The following is a 20,217-nucleotide window of genomic DNA, read 5'->3' as shown; positions in this document are numbered from 1 at the left end:
GAGGCAGACAGGCATAACCAACCAAAGAGATACTGCAGGCAGACAGATACACAAGCAGGCAGACAGACAAATAGGGAGACAGGCATCATCAAGCAAACAGATAGGCAGGCGGGCAGGCAGGCAGTCATAACCACACAGACAGGCACATAGAGAGACAGACAGGTTTTATACAGATAGTATGACAGTACAGTGAGGTTCACAAGAGGCCGTTTCACCTCACATGACCACAGTAAACATTTGAGGGCAGACACACACACAATTAATTGCACCCACAAACCATAGTAAGTGAGCAATTAGCCAATCAAAGCACGAGCTGAGAGGGTGTTTAACATTTGCTATGCATTACTTCTTCATGGTTTGGCTATCGCAGACTCCTTATATCGCTTCCCACTGGGGCTACTTAAAATGTATGCACTCGTGGAATTGTAGAAAAGCCTCCACCAAACGGCATATGGGATGTTATCATTAGGGGGCTGAATTTTGAAGGAAATCCGCTTCCTAAATTGGTCGAGTTAAAAGGGAATAGAAACCGACCCTCTTCCGCACAATCGCTCCTCGTACGTTTGGCCAAATTGTGCGCTGTCCTGGCAACGCTGGAACTCCAGGGTGAGCTTATGCCTGGGAACCCGAGCTAATGACAGCATGCCAGAGACAAATTGTCCATTACAGAACAATATAACACGCAATAAACTTCTCTAATTTCCCATTACTCAGGTTTATACTCCACATTTCTCCAAACCCTCTTCCCCTCTCTCGCAGTTTCTCTCTCTTCGGTCTCTGTTTCATCCCCCTTCCTCCTCTCTGTTCCTCTCTTTCCAGCCCTCCTTCCTTCCTTTCTCTCCGTTTCTTTTTTCGTTTCTCTCTCTTACCACCTCTCTGCCCTCTGTTTCTTTCTTTCTCTCTCTCTCTCTGTCTCCACCCCCTGTTATTTCTTTTCTCTCACTCTCTTTCTCTGTTTGTCTCTTGCCCTCTCTAACCCCTCCTTTACTTCTCTTTCCCTCTCTCTCTCTTTTTCTCCCTCTCTCTTTTCCAGTCTTCCGTCCAAATCCTTTATTTTGGCCATCAGGGCAGATTTTCAGCTCCATTTCCCCTCAGTGTGAAGTCACTCAGTCTGCTCCAATTACCGTCCTAGTTACTGAAATAAATAACCTGGTACCATTACAGCTGCATTTACACTGGAGGAGAGAGAAAGAAGGTTGATTTTCAACCTTGTTTAACCCACATCTGATCTTTTCATTTCAACTGTTCCCACTGCTCAGTCCTAGCCCAGGGTTAGCCTTAGTGCTAAGCTAAGAGTCGGCCCCAGGCTAATTTATACTTTTTTGACACTGTACCAGTCGGCCCGGGGCTAAGTTTTACAATTCACAGCAGGGCTAGGTAGCCCTGGGACAAAGTTAGCATTAGTGCACTTTATAATATAGGGGTAGCCAGTGCATGTGGCCCCCAAAACGGCCTAGTTAATAACTATTACAGCCTTAAACGGGGAATTTATATCCTTTATTAATCCAGGGAAGGTTTGCTAAGCAGCCATGCTCTATTTCAAAACCACCTGCCTTTTCATGAACCGTGTTAATTCTTCAGTTTATTAGAAATAGCACTGAAGCCTTTTAATTGTACCAGGCAGACCAGGGCTAGGTTATAAACTTTTATTGTTAACCATGTGGCTCACTGTGTTGCATGTTGCTGGAGTACTGCCAATTTGCATTGCTCAAAAACCTCAAAAGCCTAGTGTATCACCCCCCAGCTACTACAGACATAAACAGAGATAATTCCCCTCATCATAAATTTAACAGCTAAATGACCCACTGTATGTGATGATTAAAGGGTATCTTATATCCATACACCCTCTATACCCATATATCAGCTCTATAAACCATTATTTTACAGAAATTAATGTGTGTATGTGTGTGTGCAAATGGAAAGTTAAATTTCGTCATAAAAAATCAAATCCATCTTAATCTTACTATTATAAGACATTATTCTGAAACTATTCTATTACCCCTAAATTTATACCTGTCTAACTTTCTAATAGCAGCCCACAACGTTCAGATATTAAATATCAGTTGAAGAGAAGCTTTTGTTTTATTGTAATCCAATGGAAGAATTAAACGTCTTTCATACCCATATGCTGTAAGAACTTAAAAAAGAAAAAACATCACCACATGCACACCCATCTGTAATTTTAAATGGTTATAAAGTTACATTACAACGTTATCCGCAAACCTAGTACCGCTGTAAATCTGCCTCTGTGGCTACTGGCAGACTAAATGAACACACACACATACACACACACACACAGTTAAAGCCCACCAGTTTGAAGTCAGCAGGTGTTGAATTATTAATAGTCTAGTATTTCTACTGGCCAGACGGAGACACAGAGAGGAAATACTCTATCTCCCTAAAATCATTAACAACCATTAGTCTTACACAGTCAACTGCTAAACTCACAGACACACAGAGAGAGAGAGAGAGAGAGAGAGAGAGAGAAAGAGGGGGAGAGAGAGAGAGAGAGAGAGAGTAGTGAGAAGAGACTAAGAGTGGAAGTGAGAGACAGAGAGTCCGAAGAAGAAAGTGGAAGAGAAGATGAAAGAGATAAAAAGCGAAAGAAAGAGAAAAAGAGAGAGCAGACTGACAGTGTATGATAGTTCAGACATCAAAGGACTGGAGAAGCAGACAGACAGACAGACAGACAAAGAGACAGACAGACAGACAAACAGACAGACAGACAGACTGGTTCTTATAACCACAGACAGCTATGACCCATGCAGAGTGAGTCTGTCAAACCCTGACCAGGAAGACAGACTGAAAACTTAGTCTCACCATAGGAAAACACTTCTCATTTAACCAGGCTAGTTGACTAAGAACACATTATTTGCAGCAATGCGTCCCAATACAACAAAAACCTTGTATTACAAATTAAGTTATTATGTTATTATTCTACTGTTGGCCGTGAGAAACAGCCTCGTAACCCCTTACGGGTTGTGACCCACAGTTAAAGGAACGCCGATCCTGGGACTGAAACCCACTATAAGCTTCTCTCCTGAGTTTCCACAACTCTAAGGCCTTCTCAACAGAGACAGACAGACATGTGAGCAGACAGACAGGCAGAACAACAGACAGATAGAATAACAAATAGACATTTAGGAAGACAGGTAGGCAGAGAGGCAGGCAGGCAGGCATACAACATGCAGAAAGACAGCAGCAGGCAGACAGGTAATCAGATGTAGACAGAAAGAGAGACAGAGACAGGAAGAATAAGACTAACTAGATAGATAGAGATACATAGGTAGACAGAGACAGACAGGTAGATACAAGAATAGACAGACAGAAATCATTCCTATCATCTTAAAGAAAAAAAAACAGAGTAGAGTTGACTGTCCAGTCTCCTAGTGAAAGAAAAAGAGTGTTAAACTCTAGAAGTCAAGCATCCTTGGCTGAAAGTAAAACAAAAGTGCAGCGTGAAAACTTCTCCAGCAGAGCCACATGATGAAAGAGTTGCATCACTGACATGAACAGAGGCTCAAAGAGTTTCAGACTGTACAGCGGAGACTCTGGTACCAGACCCTGTCCTCTCTACCCGCCTCATTTAGCAACATTTGGGATCAGTTTTGCCTATCAAACTTCAGCGAAACAGACAATAAAGACCTACTGCCTATACAAAGAAGTAGAAATTTATTTATTTTTTTTACCTGGTGTTCCCAACCCAGTCATGTTGTTTCAATCCAAGACGGCACCAGTCTGAATACGGTGTATTGGAGAGGCTTGGTATATATGGAGCAATGCTGCAACTCTCATTCTAATGGCTCTGATGGTGACTATTAGTGAGCATACCCAGCTCAGTCCCATGTGGAAAAGCCTTGCAAACGTGGGAAACTTCTTACAATAAAGGCATTCTCTTCTTCTATTCTTGTTTTTTTCTTTTTACATGACACAGTACATGAAAAAAACATAAGGAATTGTACTTTGCCTGTACCAAATACTCAGGGAATAATGCCTTATGACCATGCTTATAAGAACATGTGATGCTTACTGATGCATTATATCAGCACTCGTAATACATTACAGATATAGCTTCCTATTAATTATGAGTGAAAGCATCTGATGAATGTTTAGGGCTAGTTACGCATCTATCAGAGGCTGTTAGACATTTTAAACTCAATGTAAAAACCTCTGATTTATCTATAAGGAGCTGCTACATCTGTCTAATCTATAACATAATTGATGTAATTGGTCCTGTGTAATAGGTAGAGCAAGGCACTAACACTGCAGGGTTAGGGGTTCAAGTCCCACTGGGGAAACCCAAACTATAACTGTATGCACTCATGTCACTGTAAGGCACTTTGGGGTAAAAGTGAAGCCATAAGGAAGCGATTTAACTCCATATGACTTTTCCACATGGGAGCGATTGCTCTCATAGTGCGCTCATATCCCGATCTCTGACAAGCAAAGTGAGTTGTCGTGCGGCGGTCAGATTTACTGACGGACTGACAGGGCCACCAGCCACTCACGTGCCCAGGTAGTCCCACACCAGCCCCCCCATTGGCTGAGAGGCAGCGGGGGGAGGGGCCTGATTTCGCGACTGCTGAGAGCGCCACAGATGAGAGGGGGAAGGATGTCTGGCGTGTGATGCGCGCACACACACACACACACGGACACACACACACACCCATATGGCACATACATGTACGTATATTTATGCATACACATGTACATTAGGTGCAATGGCACCAAAATAAGGAGAGTAATGATGATAGATAGAGAGATAGATAGATAGATAGATAGATAGATAGATAGATAGATAAAATAAAGCCGATATGGAAGCAGCGAAGGGGAAGAAAGAGGGGAAGGGAGAGGAGAGGAAGGGGTGAGAAAAAGGAAAAACTAAAGGATTAGTACCGTAGAGAAGATTACCATAGACTCCAATAGAAATGCATATGGATTCAATCTGAATGGAAAATGAATGGCAAAGTGCAGTCTAACCTTTAACATTAAACGATTATGTCAAAAATACGACAGTCTTGGGTTGTTTTCTGTTGACTTGGGTTATCCATGTATCTACCGATGCATCTATGTGTCCCCCTCTCTCTCTCACCTCTCCAGTTCGTGGATCTTTTTATCCTTGTCGTTCTTTTCGTTCTCCATCTCCCTCAGGATCTCCAGCAGTCGTTCCACCTCGGTCTGGGCCTTCCCAGCATCCTCTCTGTGCCGGCTCACTTCCTCCTCCAGAGAGGAAATGCGTTCGGATAGCTCAGTGCTGGCCTGGGAATCCACTGCTGCATTCTGGGCCTAAAAATAAATCAAGAGTTTGGTTCCAAAATGAGATGACCAGTATTTGATGGAACTGACACCTTCACCCTAACAAGGATTTGTCAATAACAACTAGACACACAGATGTGTTGAAACTGGCATGTTTCAGATTATATAGATATCAGAAGAGATAAGAGATATAGATAGATATCAGTACAGAAATAGATGTATGACGATGTATGGTACGTTTTAGAGTTTATTATTTTTATTATTATTATTATTATTATTAATAAAGAATGAGCATACAGCATTTAAAATAGTGATGCCTAGTCTTAATGAGACCTCATCAGTTACAATAAAGTCAAAAGTTAATTTGAAGGAGCAACAATGAGCCTGCTTAATGATGTTGATGCCAAAACACATACTGAATATATACGTCTACTACAATATGGTAAACATTAGAAGCAATAAAATCAAGAAAATCACTATGCAATGATGTGTGAGTGCATCTACTGTATGTATATGTTGGTGTGCATATGCATTTGTGTGTCTTTATGTGCATGTATAAGTGTGTGTGAGTATGTGTGTGTGCGTCTGTTTATCAGTAATGTTATTAGTTGTGACGTTTCAGACTCTCACACTAGATGATATGGTGTCTAGGGTGTGGGCTGGTTTCCATGACAATGGTCAAAACTTTGACTTTATCCAGGCTAACACACACACACACACACAGCTGGGGTCACTTGTAACTCATACCTAGTAAGACTGCTCAAATATGAACTCCAGTCTGTAGTCACCATAAAGCCAACAACCACCAATTGAAAAAAAACAGTTATATTTTCATAATTGTATTATTTCAAGCCTTATATTCTTAAAGAGAGCCTGTTTAGATGAAACTTTAATGACCCCCATGTGGACACTGTGTCCATAAAACTTACAGCAGTCTGATTCTGCTTACTATAAGTCATACTGTGATTTGTGTATCGTCAAGATTCACATAAGCTTAAAAATGTGAGTAAAGTGTATTTGACAGGTACAGAGCAGGGTGAACTGAGTTGAGGTGGCGTTGTTCCCTGCACCACACCCCCGCTCCGACCTCACTCTATCACGTCTACATAACTGTAGAAGATGGAGAGAATGGGAAAAAGAAAGAAATGAAATGAAATCAAGAAAAAACAAACAATGAGACTTATAACCATTAGCTTAGAGGTTAGAACAGCTGTGTGTGTTTCCCAGCAGTTAATGTTGCTCTTGGGACAGACTGACTACGTGTGTGTGCGCGTGTGTGTGTGTGTGTGTGCGTGTGTGTGTGTGTGTGTGTGTGTGTTTATACGTGTGGGTTACATGTTTTTCTTGGGAAAATCTACAGTGTGAGTGTGCACACGCTTATGTGTATATCAGTCTATGCAAAGTGTTTGGAACAATCTACAGTGTATGCAAAGTGTTGTCTGACCGCTTGCGTACGTGTGTGTGTGTGTGTGTGTGTGTGTGTGTGTGTGTGTGTGTGTGCGCGCGCCTTGGACCCACTGTATGTAAGCCCTATTAGTTTTGGAAGTGCAGAATAGTCTTTGCAGGACTTTACGTGGAGAGGAAATGTTTGGGTGTCTGAAAATATTATAAGATGATCTGCATGGAAGAGAGAGAGAGAGAGAGAGAGAGAGAGAGAGAAGAGAGAAGTAAGAAAGGAAATGAGATTCAGTGTCTGTATAATCTCAGAGAAGCAACTGACACACACACATACACACACTCACACAATCTCACATATGTCAATCGTCTCTCTCACACACACATACACAAGTTTTTCGCTCTTTCGTCTCTCCATAGTAACAGAAAGAGACCAAGAAATAAACTCTGATGAGAGAAACACCAGAGATGCACTGACACCTTCACACACACACACACACACTCTCTCTCTCTCTCTCTCTCTCGCTCTCACACACACACACATACACATACACATACACATACACACCGAGGGTGTGGTGGTGGTGCTGTCTTCTCCACTCTGTGAAAACGTCTGTAAGGTTGTCAGCAAGCCATCACACACACACATTTTATGGGCTGCTGTGTGGGAGAATATATACACACACACACAGCCAGTCATTTCTCTTGGAAAACAGTTAAGGGAAAAGAGAAAGGAGAGGAAGAGAGGAGAGGAGACGAAGAAAGACTGATTTACTGTTGGCTGGCTAACCTTCTCTAACTGGTTGTCTAGTTTGAGACACTCCTCTCCCTATTGTGTGTTTGTGTGTGTGTGTGTGTGTGTGTGTGTGTGTATACTGTATGCCCTGCATCTATGTGTGTATTGCACTGTCCACTGGCTAACCTTCTTGAGCTGGTTCTCCAGTTTGACACACTCCTCTCTCTTCTGCTCCAGGCCGATCTCCAGACTCTTCAGCCTGTTGTCCTTCTTCAGAGCCGAGGAGGCCAGAGAGGAAGCTTTCTCCTTCAGGTCCAACACCGACGTCTGGAGGGAGAGAAGGAGGGGAGAGGAGAGAAAGAAGAGGACAGAGAGGGAGGGAGGTGAGGGGAGAGAGAGTTCAATCGAAGACCACACATTTCAGCTTTGCTCTGCTTTACACTCCTACAGTTCGCTCACATCTTCCCACCCAATCGGGGGATTTTAAACATGCGATCTTCCAGTCACAAACTTGTTCCTCAACCCCTCTCACTGTACCAACTGAATCACTCCATCCGTGAAGTCTCTCTCTCTTTCTTTTCTGGTCTTTTCCCCTTTTGGCCCGGGTCAGAGAAAGAGAAACCAAGAGAGAGAGAGGGAGAGACACTCAGACATGTAATTTTACCCTTGACTGACAATACCAACTCCAGACTACAGATCATCATGTTTGACCGGGCTTTTGGTCAGAGAAACCTAGCTACTTATACCAGAGTCTGATTATATTTAGTTATGTATATATATTGCTGTTGTCAGACCAACCCCACATCTGCATTTAGGAATGAGGAGAAAAATGCTTATTTTCCTGATGATTTTTCCCATGTATTTCTGAAATTATACAATGAGGGTGTAACAGGTTTTGAGGCACCACAATCACTAAAATTAACTGGATAGACCAAGGGAGAAAAACCGAAGGGGATTTTTCATTAGACTAACATATGTGTATTCAATTTTTAGGGTGGAATTCCCCTTGATCTCCAATGAGGTAAATTCTGGAGAATATTTCCAGCCTGAGGAGGATGTTTGTCATGGAACAGATTGAGAGACATTCTCTTTTTTCTTTGAAATGTGTTTTGAGTTTCCTGATCCCACAATATTCTTTCATTTCTTCCTTCTTCTTGGAGTTGATTTGTTTGTTTTAGGTCATGTGTCATTCTGCGATCGCCCTCAACAACTACTGTGGAGGTGCCATTGAGCGAGGCAGTTAACCCCAACTCGCTTCAATAGATTTGGTCTGTGGTTGTACTGGGAAGCTCCCAGTGTAAATGTGTGGAACTGTATGAATGGGAAGCAGGGTGGTGCTGAGAAGAGCGTGCATGCAACGGAAAACCTTTCCCTGGATAAATAAAGGTTAAAACAAAATGTTGTTTCAGACTGCGGTGAAGAGGAGACCGTTAGAGGATTCAACTGCAGGTCGACTGCTGTCTGGTTGAGTCAGGTTTGGAGGCAAGCAGATTAGCATTTACACGCAGAATATTTAGGAAAAGTCATGGAAAGCTGAGGATATTGGATTTACAGTGTCAGAGAAATGTCATTTTTAAATCTCGCCTGCTGGTGTGGTTTTGCGGCCTTTCTAGTGTTAAACAACTCACTAGACTGCTATGAGACCAACGCCCTACAATAATCTTTATTTCTATTTTATTATTTTGATGTTTAAATCAAAACAGTTTGGGTGTTTGGCCCAGCAAACAGTTTGTGTACTTGTAATTGTGTACTTTCATGCATGCTCACGCATGTGTGCATGCTCTATATATAGTTATGTCCATGCATTGTGTCTTTGCTGTGTGTGTGCATACACGCACATATATGACACAAGCACATGTGTTTACTTTGTACCTCTTGGTGTTAAATGAAGGGGAGACAGTGGGGAGAATTTGATTCTTCTATTCTGACTGTTCTCAGGTTCAGAGTCTTTAGGAAGAAACAATAAACTCAACGGACTAATCTTTCTTCTGGAGTAGTTTTGAAAGGAAAGGGGTACGTTTTGGTTCTGGTTCTAGAGCAGGTTGCATCATTAAAACTAACCTCCTCTTATGTGGATATTTTATTATTAGAAAAAATAACTACTTCTCAACATTGAGCTTATACTTGCTTATGCTTTTTGTGGGATAATGGGTTAAATTAAGAGAGTGAATACAAGAGACTTTGCTAAAATGGTTCCAGCATCCTAAAACGCTCGCTCATCTTCTATCTCTCTCTCTCTCTGTCCTGCTGTTATGTATTCCTGAGTCAAAACAGGTCCCAGCAAGAAGAATTCCGGTCCAAACACTGTTTCCATGGTTGCGGAACTTGCATGTCGTTGTCAAGGAAACGTGATTGTTTTATCACTGTTGTCCTTCTTCAGCGCTGGGACCTTGGGAGGATCCAAGGTCTGTACAACAATGACAGATCAATCATGTTTCCTTGACAGGGACAAAGCGAGAGAGAGAGGAGGGTGGTGTGTTTTTCTGACTTACGGCAGAGTCCTGTGTGTGTGTGTGTGTGTGTGTGTGTGTGTGTGTGTGTGTGTGTGTGTGTGTGTGTGTGTGTCTCCTACCTCGCGGTCAGCCAGGTCGGCCTGCAGCTGGGAGACTTTCTCCCTCAGCTCCTTCAACTCCTTCTTGTTAGAGTCCATCTCCTCCCCCTTCTCCCTCTCCTCCCTCTCCCTCTGCTCCTTCAACCGCTCAATGATACGCTCCTGGAGAATATGGGGGGAGGAGGAGGAGGAGATGGGGAGAAAGGAAGTGTTGGAGGAGAAAGAGAGGGAGAGAGGGAGGAGAGAGGTGAAGAGGAGAGCGAACGGGAAGAAAAGGTGAGAAGGAAAGGAGGAATGGAGACAAGAGCAGGCGAAAGAGAGGAGGAGGGAAGGAAAGATGGAGGAGAGAGAGGAGGGAGTAAAGCAGAAGGAAGGGGAAACATAAAGGAGGGAGGGAAGAGGGGGGAAAGGAGGAAGAGGAGGAAGGAGGGAGGGAAAGAAGAAGGCAAGGAGGGATGGAGGGGAGAGAGGAGAGTTTGAAGGGAGGGAGAGGAGCAGAGAGGGAAGGGGAGTAGAGATGGAGAAGGAGAGGGAGACAAAGCAGAAAGAGGAGAGGGAGGGAGGGAGCGAGGGAGAGAAGAAGGGGAGGTGAGGAGGAATGAAGGGAAGAGAGGAGGGAATGAAGGGAGAGAGAAGGAGGGAGAAGGATGAGGGGGAAGGTGAGACGGGGAGGCAAAGGCGAAGGGGAGGAGGCGAGTAGAGAGAGATTGAAGGACAAGGGAGACAGGGAGGGAAGCAGATGGAGGACAGAGGGGTGAAACGAGAAGAACGAGGGGGAGGGAGGAGAGAAAGAGACCAGAAAAGGACAAAGAGAGAGAGAGACAGAGAGAGAGAGAGAAAGAAACAGAGAAGTAGAGAGCAAGGTAGAGAGAGATAGGGGAAGAGATGGAGAGAGAGACAGACAGAGAATAAAAATCACCTCATACAGTCCAACAGTCATTCACAGTCACTCAATATCAAATTTCTATACTAATAACAGTCGTATTAAACTTTATGTACATGGCAACTTTGACAGGATCTAACAGCCAACAGTGATTTTAGACTCATAATACATTCTGGCACAAGATGTAATATTCACAACCACTAAAACACTATAGACACTCTCCAGCTATAGAGCAGCATAGAGGCCAGTTCAATCAAAAGTACAAAAGTTCACACACACACAAAACGCAGTATACAAACACCAAAGTGTGTATATTGGCTGTCCTGTGTGTGTGTGTGTGTGTGTGTGTGTGTGTGTGTGTGTGTGTGACCTACAGCAAAGGTTTGCGCGAGTAATATGAAACCAACTCTGCTTTGAAACATAACACTCTCAGTGCAAAACAATGTGTGTGTGACAAAGAAAGAAAGAAAGAAGTGCAAAGGAACCAAAACAAAGCGAATTAAGGGGAAAAAAGTAAAAAAAACCAAAAACGAGTCTGAGTGAATTGGGAGTCGTCGGCCACCTCAGCCAGCCAACACTCACACGTCTAACTGACACCCTGAATATTAGTCACCGGACAATTAATACTGCCTAGCCCTGTTTCCTGTGTGTGTGTGTGTGTGTGTGTGTGTGTACGTGTGTGAGAGACCCAGAGCGAAAGAGATAGACAGTGAAGTCAGTAACACAATCGCCCATAACCTCCACCTACACACACACACACACACACACCTCAAGCCAGTACATAAATATTCATTCGTCGAACACTTTAAAGCAGTCTGGTTGGAACTAGGAGTTGCGGTATGAATGTCGCTGGTTCAATTCCCAGAAACAGGGTCAAGTCCTGACTAAGAGCAGTCTGAAGAATCAAACTGTAGATCATAAATCGGGTGGCTGTTGGTTCAATTCCCACACTTGAGAGTCATAAACTCATATTGATGGGACCTGGATGTTTAAAACCAAACATCGCCCATGTGGTTGTTGGTTCTATTCCCATTAGTCAAAACCATGTGGCTTTGTGTTGGAAGGTGCTATTCCTGAATATTTACTGAAAACGGACTGCGAGTGATTAAAGAATGAAACAGACACTGTGATTATTGGTTTGATTCCCATTATCCAGAGTCATAAGGTCAGCTGGTGGGTGGTCGATGGTTTTCTTCTTAGTGGTTTTATTAATCTAACCCTGTTTGGGATTTGACCTTAGATTGACCAGCATGTGTGTGTGTGTGTGTGTGTGTGTGTGTGTGTGTGTATGTGTGTGTGTACCTTCTCAGACAGAGCCTCCTCCAGTGTTCCCAGTGCGGTGTCGGTGTTAGAGGTGTCGGTCTGTAAAGACTTGACTCTGTCCTTCAGACCGGTCAGCTGCTTGTCTTTGTCCCTCAGCTGGTCCTGGAGGTTCTCTATCTGTGGAGAGAACAGGACAGAAATAATGAAAGACAACAGATTTTTAAGGGATGTTTTGATGCATAATTTACTTGTTTGCCAGAGAAATCAAAGAGATCTCAAACTGGGCCAAATTAAAGCAGGAGGCAGTCCACTGGGACCAATGCTTGTAATGGTGACAGTCGTGATTTATTTTGTTGTTATTCATCAAAATGTGTCATCACGATTAATTTCACTACAGTAAAGTAATGAAGAAAATCTGACAAGTAACATCTTAATAACTTAACTTTTATTAATTTTATGCGTATAATATTTATTGTCAGTATCAGTCTTGAAGTGGTACACCTCAAGAACCCTGTTTATTTTAATTTTAGTGACATCTTTGTTGCTCAGCGCTCGTTGCTGTGGTGTTTCTGCACTGCACTTCCCACAGATCACCTGTCAATCAAACAGCGTGTCCAGCACTGTGACGTCTTTTTCCTTGGATTTTCTGTTGATGCAGTTTGAGTTTCTCTTCTCTTTGTCTGTTTAGACATGGTGGCTACTGTCACTCAACATAGTGTATGCTAAAGTGTGCGTAAACACACCGTTTTCAGCCGGTCTCTGCCTAGTACACAATTTTGGGTGTGTCTGTGACGCCGGACCAACCATCTCTACTCGGAGGCAGTAACAATTGAGCACTGATTGAGGTGTGGCGGTTGAAAGTAAATAGAGAGCAGTGCAACGACGACTTTCTGCTCCTAGAAGCAGATGAAGGAGTTAATTATAAAAATGGAATTTAGTGCCGATTCGCTCTTTAAAGAGTAAGCATGGAGCAGTAGAGCCAACGATCTGACACATGGATGATTTTGGGGTCTATCTTGCCTTAACGGGTAAATTGGCCAACGAGCCAATCTCCCAAAAACTTGGTGTATTGTGAGTTGAAACATCTTCTCAGACGGCCGTTCAAGGGACGATTTCTTGTCAAAATGTGGTCTGTGGTCTAATGCGATTTCCTTGATATGAAAAACCACTGTACTTTAACTGTGATATTCACATCTCTCTGTCTCTCTCTCTCTCTGCCTACACCACATCAGCTTTTACCCCTCCTCCACACACACACTCCACCTCCATCTTTCTTTTTCTCTCCCTTTCTCCCTCCCCGTTTCTCTCTCTCTCTCCCGTTTCCTCTCACAGCGATTTAGTAGCAGATTAATTTTCTGCTAAAACACAGAATCAGCAGAAATAGCCAGAGAACTCACCCTCACCCCAAGCCCACAAAGTAAGTGTGTGTATCTGTGTGTGTGTGTGTGTGTGTATCTGTGTGTGTGTGTGTGTGTGTGTGTGTGTGTGTGTGTGTGTGTGTGTGTGTGTGTGTGTGTGTGTGCTTGAGAGAGATCACAGACAAAGATAAAGACTTATGTCAACTTTATGAACTTCATTAAAAGAATGGATGGAACAAGAGATTGAACAGTACAGAAAAAACAAATGAAGAATCGAGACAAAGACAGAGAGAGAGAGAGAGAGAGAGAGAGAGAGAGAGAGATATGGAAAGCTTATGTAATGTAGTGCACCTGGGTGGTACAATTACACCCATCTCTCATTATCTCTCTCTCTCTGTCTCTCTCTCTTTCTCTCTCCATCCATTTCCTTGGCACACAGAAAGGGAAAACAAGAGATTGACAACCTGCCACAGAAATAAAAATCTGAAGAAAGAAAGTCAGACTGGTATGTAACCTTTGACTCCATTGCAGGTGAGCCACACACATTTACAGTACCACAGTGTGAGAGTGTGTGTGTATGTGTGTGTGTGTGTGTGCGCGCGCACGCAGAGGTTTCATGAAACATTTCCAGCACCTCATTAATCAACTGTCCACCTGACAGCTTGATTGACAGCTCCTCCTGTGTCTCTCTCTCTCTCACACACACACTCATACACACACACACCCCACACACACACACAAAACATAGACCATGCAACCATATTGCAAAAGACGAAAATATCTCTCTCTCTTTCTCTCTCTCACACACACACACACACACACACACACTCACTTGACATTGAGAGGGAGTGAGGCTCTTTGATCCCGTCTGCACTTCCTCAAACTGACAACTGCTGGATGCTTAGCACACAAACAGACACACTCACACACACACACACACTATCTCTGCCTCTTTCTTGCCCTATTTTTGTCCAAAACCCTCTATAATTAGGAACTGGTATATTTTAACAAAAGATTAGCCGTCTTGCCCTTTAAATTCGTCTATTTCATGATGCTCCTTCACAAATAACAGAAAATTACAGGGAACGAGAATGATGGGAGAGAAGAAGAATACCTTCACACTCTTCATCGTCTATGTAATCATGGTTATATATTTTACCGCTAACACAAAGTGACAGATAAAGACATAAAGGAGGGAATGAGAGCGGAGGAGGGGGACAAAGGGGAAACGGAAAGATGTTATTTTTGGTTTATTCACACAGATAAACGGTAAAACACGGAAAAAGAGAGAAGAGAGAGGAAAACAAATGTGCATCTCTCTCTCTCTCAGACAGTGGATTGCATTCTATTTGAAGTAGGCAGAGGTCATCATTTATTGAACAAGAGGAACTCATTAGTATGCATCTGATTTCAAACACACTCTGTCTGTCTGTCTCTCTCTCCTCCCCTTCCCTCTCTTTCTTTATGTCTGTCTGCCAGTTTGTCTTTATCAATTATCCTCGCACTCCCCATCTCTGTTTTTGTATAAGTGACAGCCGGTCTGTCTCTGAAGAGAAGCAGACAGAAAGGGAGGAAGAGAGAGAGGAATGGAAGAATTAGGAGAGAAATAGAGAGAGGGGGAAATAAAGAGACAGGGAGAGATGGAGGGATGGAGAGAAAAGAGGGAGAGTTAGTATTTATGTAACAAAAGACATACAGGCTGTTAGTGGGCAGTGGGTCTGATTACAGAATTCAGACTCAGCTTTCCCCTTTCATTCAATGTTGAATAAATGTTACTGTCTTCACTTTTGCCTTGGCTGAACCCCACCCTATCCTCCATCCATCCATCCATCCATCCATCCATCCATCCATCCATCCATCCATTCAAGCCGCTGGTTATTTACTGTAGTTTATCCCCTCCACCCCCCCCTTCTTCTGTCTGAAAGCTCTTCACCAGCATGTCTGACCAGCATGACTCTTGTCAGAGTGTGTGTGTGTGTGTGTGTGTGTGTGTGTGTGTGTGTGTGTGTACCAGATAGCAAAGACAGGGGGGGGTCAGTCCGGCCCATCCATCTAACTGACAGCATTGCCATAGGGACACATACACACACACACACACACACTAAAAAGAGGCCAAAAATATTCAGAAAACGCCTGTAACTGCCTCTTCCTGCCTGCCTACCTGTCTGTCTCTCTTTCTGTCTGTCTGTCTGCTTTCCTCTCGCTCGTGAACCTGCTCCCAAAACACACACAGTGTTATACTCCCATCTAGTGGTGAAAATATTATATCATAATATCACATTTTTAGGATGACAATTACATACTTGTAGTGTGTGTGTGTGTGTGTGTGTGTGTGTCCATGTATGTATGTCGTCATTCTTCTGCAATAGGTGTAGGTAAAAACCTGAAACATTTTCATCTAAATAAATGTCCTTTTAGCTTTTCTCTATCACTATATCTATTAAATATAAAACAATAGTGATTCAACCTATAGCCAGTTCATGAGTTCATATTCATCTTTTCCATTTGGTGTTCTAAGCACCCGCTGTCTGGTCAGACTTTCCTGTGAAACATCCTCTGGTGCACGGGAAGTGATGTGTTTTACGTTTCTGGTTTGTTTGAAATAAAAAGAAGAAGAACTGGGTAGTTGTCATGAGCAGTGATAGCCACCATGGCTGAACAGAGAAAGAGAAGAGCGCTACCTACAGAAACTCAAACTGCATCAACAGAAAATCCAAGGAAAAAGACGTCACAGTGCTGGACACGCTGTTTGATTGACAGGTGATCTGTGGGAAGTGCAGTGCAGAAACACCACAGCAACGAGCGCTTAGCAACAAAGATGGAGACTAAATTAAAAAAAAAAAAACAGGATCGCAAAATTTACCACTTTAACTTTGCAAATCTTGACATTAAGCATATCTTGGACGTCAAATAAGTATTTGTGAATGTGCATGTATGTGTTCGTGTGTGTGCGCGCGCGTGCATGTGAGTCTTCTTACCTTCTTCTGCAGTACATTAACTTTGCGCTCCTTGACGTCCAGCATGTCTTTGAGGTCGGAGATCTCTCCCTGCTGAGTGCCTTTCTCTTCCGTCAGCTCTGTGATCTGCTGGCTCTTCTTAGAGAGGAGAGACTCCTTCTCCTCCAGACGGAGACGCAGCGCATCCACCTGCACACACACACACACACACACACAGTAGCAAGTTGTTCTTAAGCTGTCATACTCTTCATCTACATGTTTACTGTTTCTACTCCTCGTGAAAGTAGTAATTGTAGCAATAAAAGTACTAGTAACAGTTTACCTCAATCTGCAGCACAGTAGCTCACTGTTCTTGAGTTGTAATTGACTCTCTGATGTCTAAATGCTGTTTTTACTATTTGTGTTACTATGTGTATCTTACTATTCTCCCTAGTAGTAGTACTAGTAGTAGTACAAGTAATGGTATTACTGTGCCAGTCTCTATAGAGTAACACATGGTTTGTCGCTTTGATCAGTGACTCTTTTAGGATGTCTAGCTACTGTTTAGTATTCCTAGTAGTAGTAATAGCAGTAGCAGTAGCATTAGTAGTAGTAATAGTAGTAGTAGTGGTAGTAGAAGTAGTAGTAGCAGTAACAGTAGTAGTGGTAGTAGAAGTAGTAATGTATGTGAAAGTTGCCGTTACAGGAGATTATCTTTGTTGAAGTATCCACAGACTAATGGACCACTTTCTGGCTTCCTTATCATGAGTAACAGTAACATTAAATATAACAACATGCTTATATTAATAGTATTAGTAATAGTAATAGTGTTACTGTACCTCAGTCTGTAGTATAGCAGCTCGTTGCTCCTTGGCGGTGAGCGACTCTTTGAGTACGTCAACATGCTGTTTACTGTCAGAGAACTGATTGTTCAGAGTCTCCAGTTTGGTCCTGATACCCAACAGCTCACTGTCCTTACGACTCAGGTCCTGCTTCGCCTGCTCCATCTGAGACACACACACACACACACACACATACATACATATGACATGAAGAGAGATAGAGAGTGTGAGAGTGAGTGAGAGAGAGAGAGAGAGAGAGAGAGAGAGAAAGAGTGAGAGGAAGAAAGACAGAGTTGGTTGTTTTTACCATGTAGTTTTACTTTGAATGTGCAGTACAAAGCATCATATGCTTACTATGTTAAAATGCATTAAAATACACTAGAAGCTTTTCTAATTGAGCTCTTTCAAGGGATTTTTGAGACTATCCAGTCTTGTTTCTTGATTCTCTCCTGGAAAGCAAGCAACAGTTAGACACACATCCAGAAACTCAGTACACAGTTGTACCAGAGTGTCAGGGTCAATTCTCTTTCAGTTCAGCCAAGATTATTAAAAAACATGAAAAATGTTTTTTGATAAATCTCCAAAACTGTCAGAATTGAACACTAATCCCCCCAGCAACCCAATCCAAGTCACTATAGTTGAGAGAAACCTCATGCAAGGAGAGAGGCAAGTTTAGAGACACACAGAGCAAGTACAGCTGGACGCTCGGCCTGAATTCTGTCATCGTAACGTTCAGACTGCCAGAAACAACTAGAATTGTCAAAAGCCATTGATCAGAGATAGACTGGAGAGGTAAAGACCCCCTAATCTGTTCATACTAACAAAATAACATGCAAAAAGGTATGCTACACCTACTTGTGTTCAAAAAGAGAAAACACTCTAGGTCCCTAAAGCACTATTCTGGGTCAGTATGAACAGACCTAATAGCAAAGATAGATGTCACATCCTTCTCAAGTAAAATTCACCTGACTTTTAAATAAGTCTTTGTATAGCTGAGTTACTGGGGTAAATCATGTTACTTCTAGATATGTAAATTGAACCATCGCCTTACTCTGATTATTCACAATAACCTGCGTATTGTGCGCTTGTAAACATATCCACTGAATATAAACAATATTGTCAACAGTATTATCTCAGTGTCCCGTTTACATTCAGTTCAGATTCAAGCCGCTGCAGCGTCTCTCAGGCTCGGGTTCTCTAGCTCTATCGATCAATAGCCTTGAAGCGGTTATCCTCACTGTGTGTTGATCAACGTGAGCAAATATGTGATATTTGATTGACAGCAGCAGATGATACTGCAGCCACAGGAGGAACTTTAAATGATTACATGTGATTGGCTTTAAGACAAGATATAGACATATTTTCCATGTTGCTCTCCCATCCCCAATTAAGAAGTTGTCTGCATTAACAGAAGTTGCTCATCACTTGCTCAGCTCACAGGGAAATTCAGTTGAGAGTTATAGTTGCTTATTGCTGTCTGAACGCACGGTCACTCTAGTGTCACTCTACTGGGAATCTACTGAAGCAGCAGCCATCACCCAGTCACCCTGGGAGAGAGAGAGAGAGAGATGAATAGAGAAAGAAAGCAAGACAGCAAGAAAAAAGCAAGAAAGAGCAAATGACTAAATGAACAGACAGACGTGTGTCTCTCTCTTACTGCAGACACCTCCTGCTGAAGCTCATCGGCTCGTTGCCTTAGTTCCTCCTTCTCTGATTGGCTGTGAGTTAGCTCCTCCTTCAGCTGCTCAACCTAGCAGGAGAGGGCGTTACCATGACAACAAATCAGATGCCATAGTCTCCGACCACTTCGCACACACGAGCCAATCCCCAAGCCCCTTACATGCTGAGAGAACATCTGAGAACAACGTACATCTTATCCTGCAGCAGTACTATCACTTAGTAAAGAAACAACATTCTCAAAGTAGAGTGTGTGTGCGAGTGTGTGTGTGAGTGTGCAGTATAGTTTGTATATGTCCATGTCAAACTTTATGACATGGAGTGCCAAGGGCCAAAACGCACGGCAAGTACTCGTTCTGGTCGGCTGCAAGTGAAACTTTGTTTGGAGGTTAATGAAAAGTAACAAGTAGGCATTTGTTTCTCGTGCATCATGTTGTTTGTTAATAAACACCTGGTAGAAGTGGCCCAAAATCACTCAAATATGATTGCATTGCATCAAAACAGAATAAATCACTGTCATCGATGCGAAAGCCACAGCGTGACAAAAGCTATGCATCTGCAAAGAGAAAGGTCTCCAGGAATGAAGGATGCTTTTCTTCTCATTGACGCCCATGTATTGTTTGAAATTTGCAATGGGAGGTTTAAACAGGTTTACAGGGCCCAATTGTCCTGAAACCGACAACAACACATAAACAACCATGCGAACTTCCAGTTGAAGCAAGAAAAAGAAAAAAACCCAAACTAGAGTTATGAGGTTTTTACCCGACAGCATCACATTGGGGTAATACAGAAAAATACACTTGATGCGGGTTTCATGACAGCAATTCTGCATCCCTCCTAGGAAGCTTGTAGCTTAAATATAATTGGGAACACAAAATGATGTCATCCTTACCTGAAATTCACAGTCTGATATAATGACGGTTTTGATGAGAATAGACTCCACTCCGCGGTACTAAACCATCTACATGACTGTCTTATGCTCCAATAAATAAGCTGAATATAGTTTTACAGTGGCGTGTCTCTTTAGTTGAAATATTCCTAACATGTGATCAAGTCAGTAGTCCTCGTGGTTCATAGTATCTCTGGACTAACCAATCACATGGAGGATGTGGTTGTTAAAGCCCCGACTCATGATTAGAGTACAGCAGCCCCAGGTCTTGAATGTATTTTAAGGCTGAAAGTGAGTCAATGATGGCCTTTATCTAAGACCTTTAATTTGAGTTACAATGGGCTATGAAATTTTCATCCAGAAGAACCGCTTTAATAATGTATGTAAATATACTGAAAAGGTAGTTTACTGACAGCGATAAACATAGAAGT

General features: G+C 42.7%; 1 protein-coding gene across 4 annotated transcripts in view; it reads right to left on the bottom strand.

The window, feature by feature from the left end:
* Window positions 1-20,217, bottom strand: part of LOC139920268 (ELKS/Rab6-interacting/CAST family member 1-like) — a 132,272-nt gene that overhangs the window by 76,707 nt on the left and 35,348 nt on the right. For 2 of the 4 annotated variants that reach the window (XR_013504067.1, XM_078281860.1), the window contains exons 9-15: window positions 18,878-18,970; window positions 17,218-17,385; window positions 16,421-16,588; window positions 12,124-12,261; window positions 9,960-10,100; window positions 7,574-7,714; window positions 5,093-5,286 (exon numbers count right to left, since the gene is read on the bottom strand). Coding sequence is in view for 2 of the 4 variants with exons in the window: in XM_078281860.1 (XP_078137986.1) it covers window positions 5,093-5,286; window positions 7,574-7,714; window positions 9,960-10,100; window positions 12,124-12,261; window positions 16,421-16,588; window positions 17,218-17,385; window positions 18,878-18,970 (1,043 nt within the window). In the remaining 2 variants the exon portion in view is untranslated. The remainder of the gene's footprint in view (window positions 1-5,092; window positions 5,287-7,573; window positions 7,715-9,959; window positions 10,101-12,123; window positions 12,262-16,420; window positions 16,589-17,217; window positions 17,386-18,877; window positions 18,971-20,217) is intronic. The other 2 variants (XR_011785034.2, XM_071910243.2) reach the window with 1 other exon arrangement.

This window comes from Centroberyx gerrardi, chromosome 24 (genome assembly GCF_048128805.1).
Source record: "Centroberyx gerrardi isolate f3 chromosome 24, fCenGer3.hap1.cur.20231027, whole genome shotgun sequence".
NCBI lineage: Eukaryota > Metazoa > Chordata > Actinopteri > Beryciformes > Berycidae > Centroberyx > Centroberyx gerrardi.
This window is presented reverse-complemented; position numbering and strand designations above follow the sequence as displayed.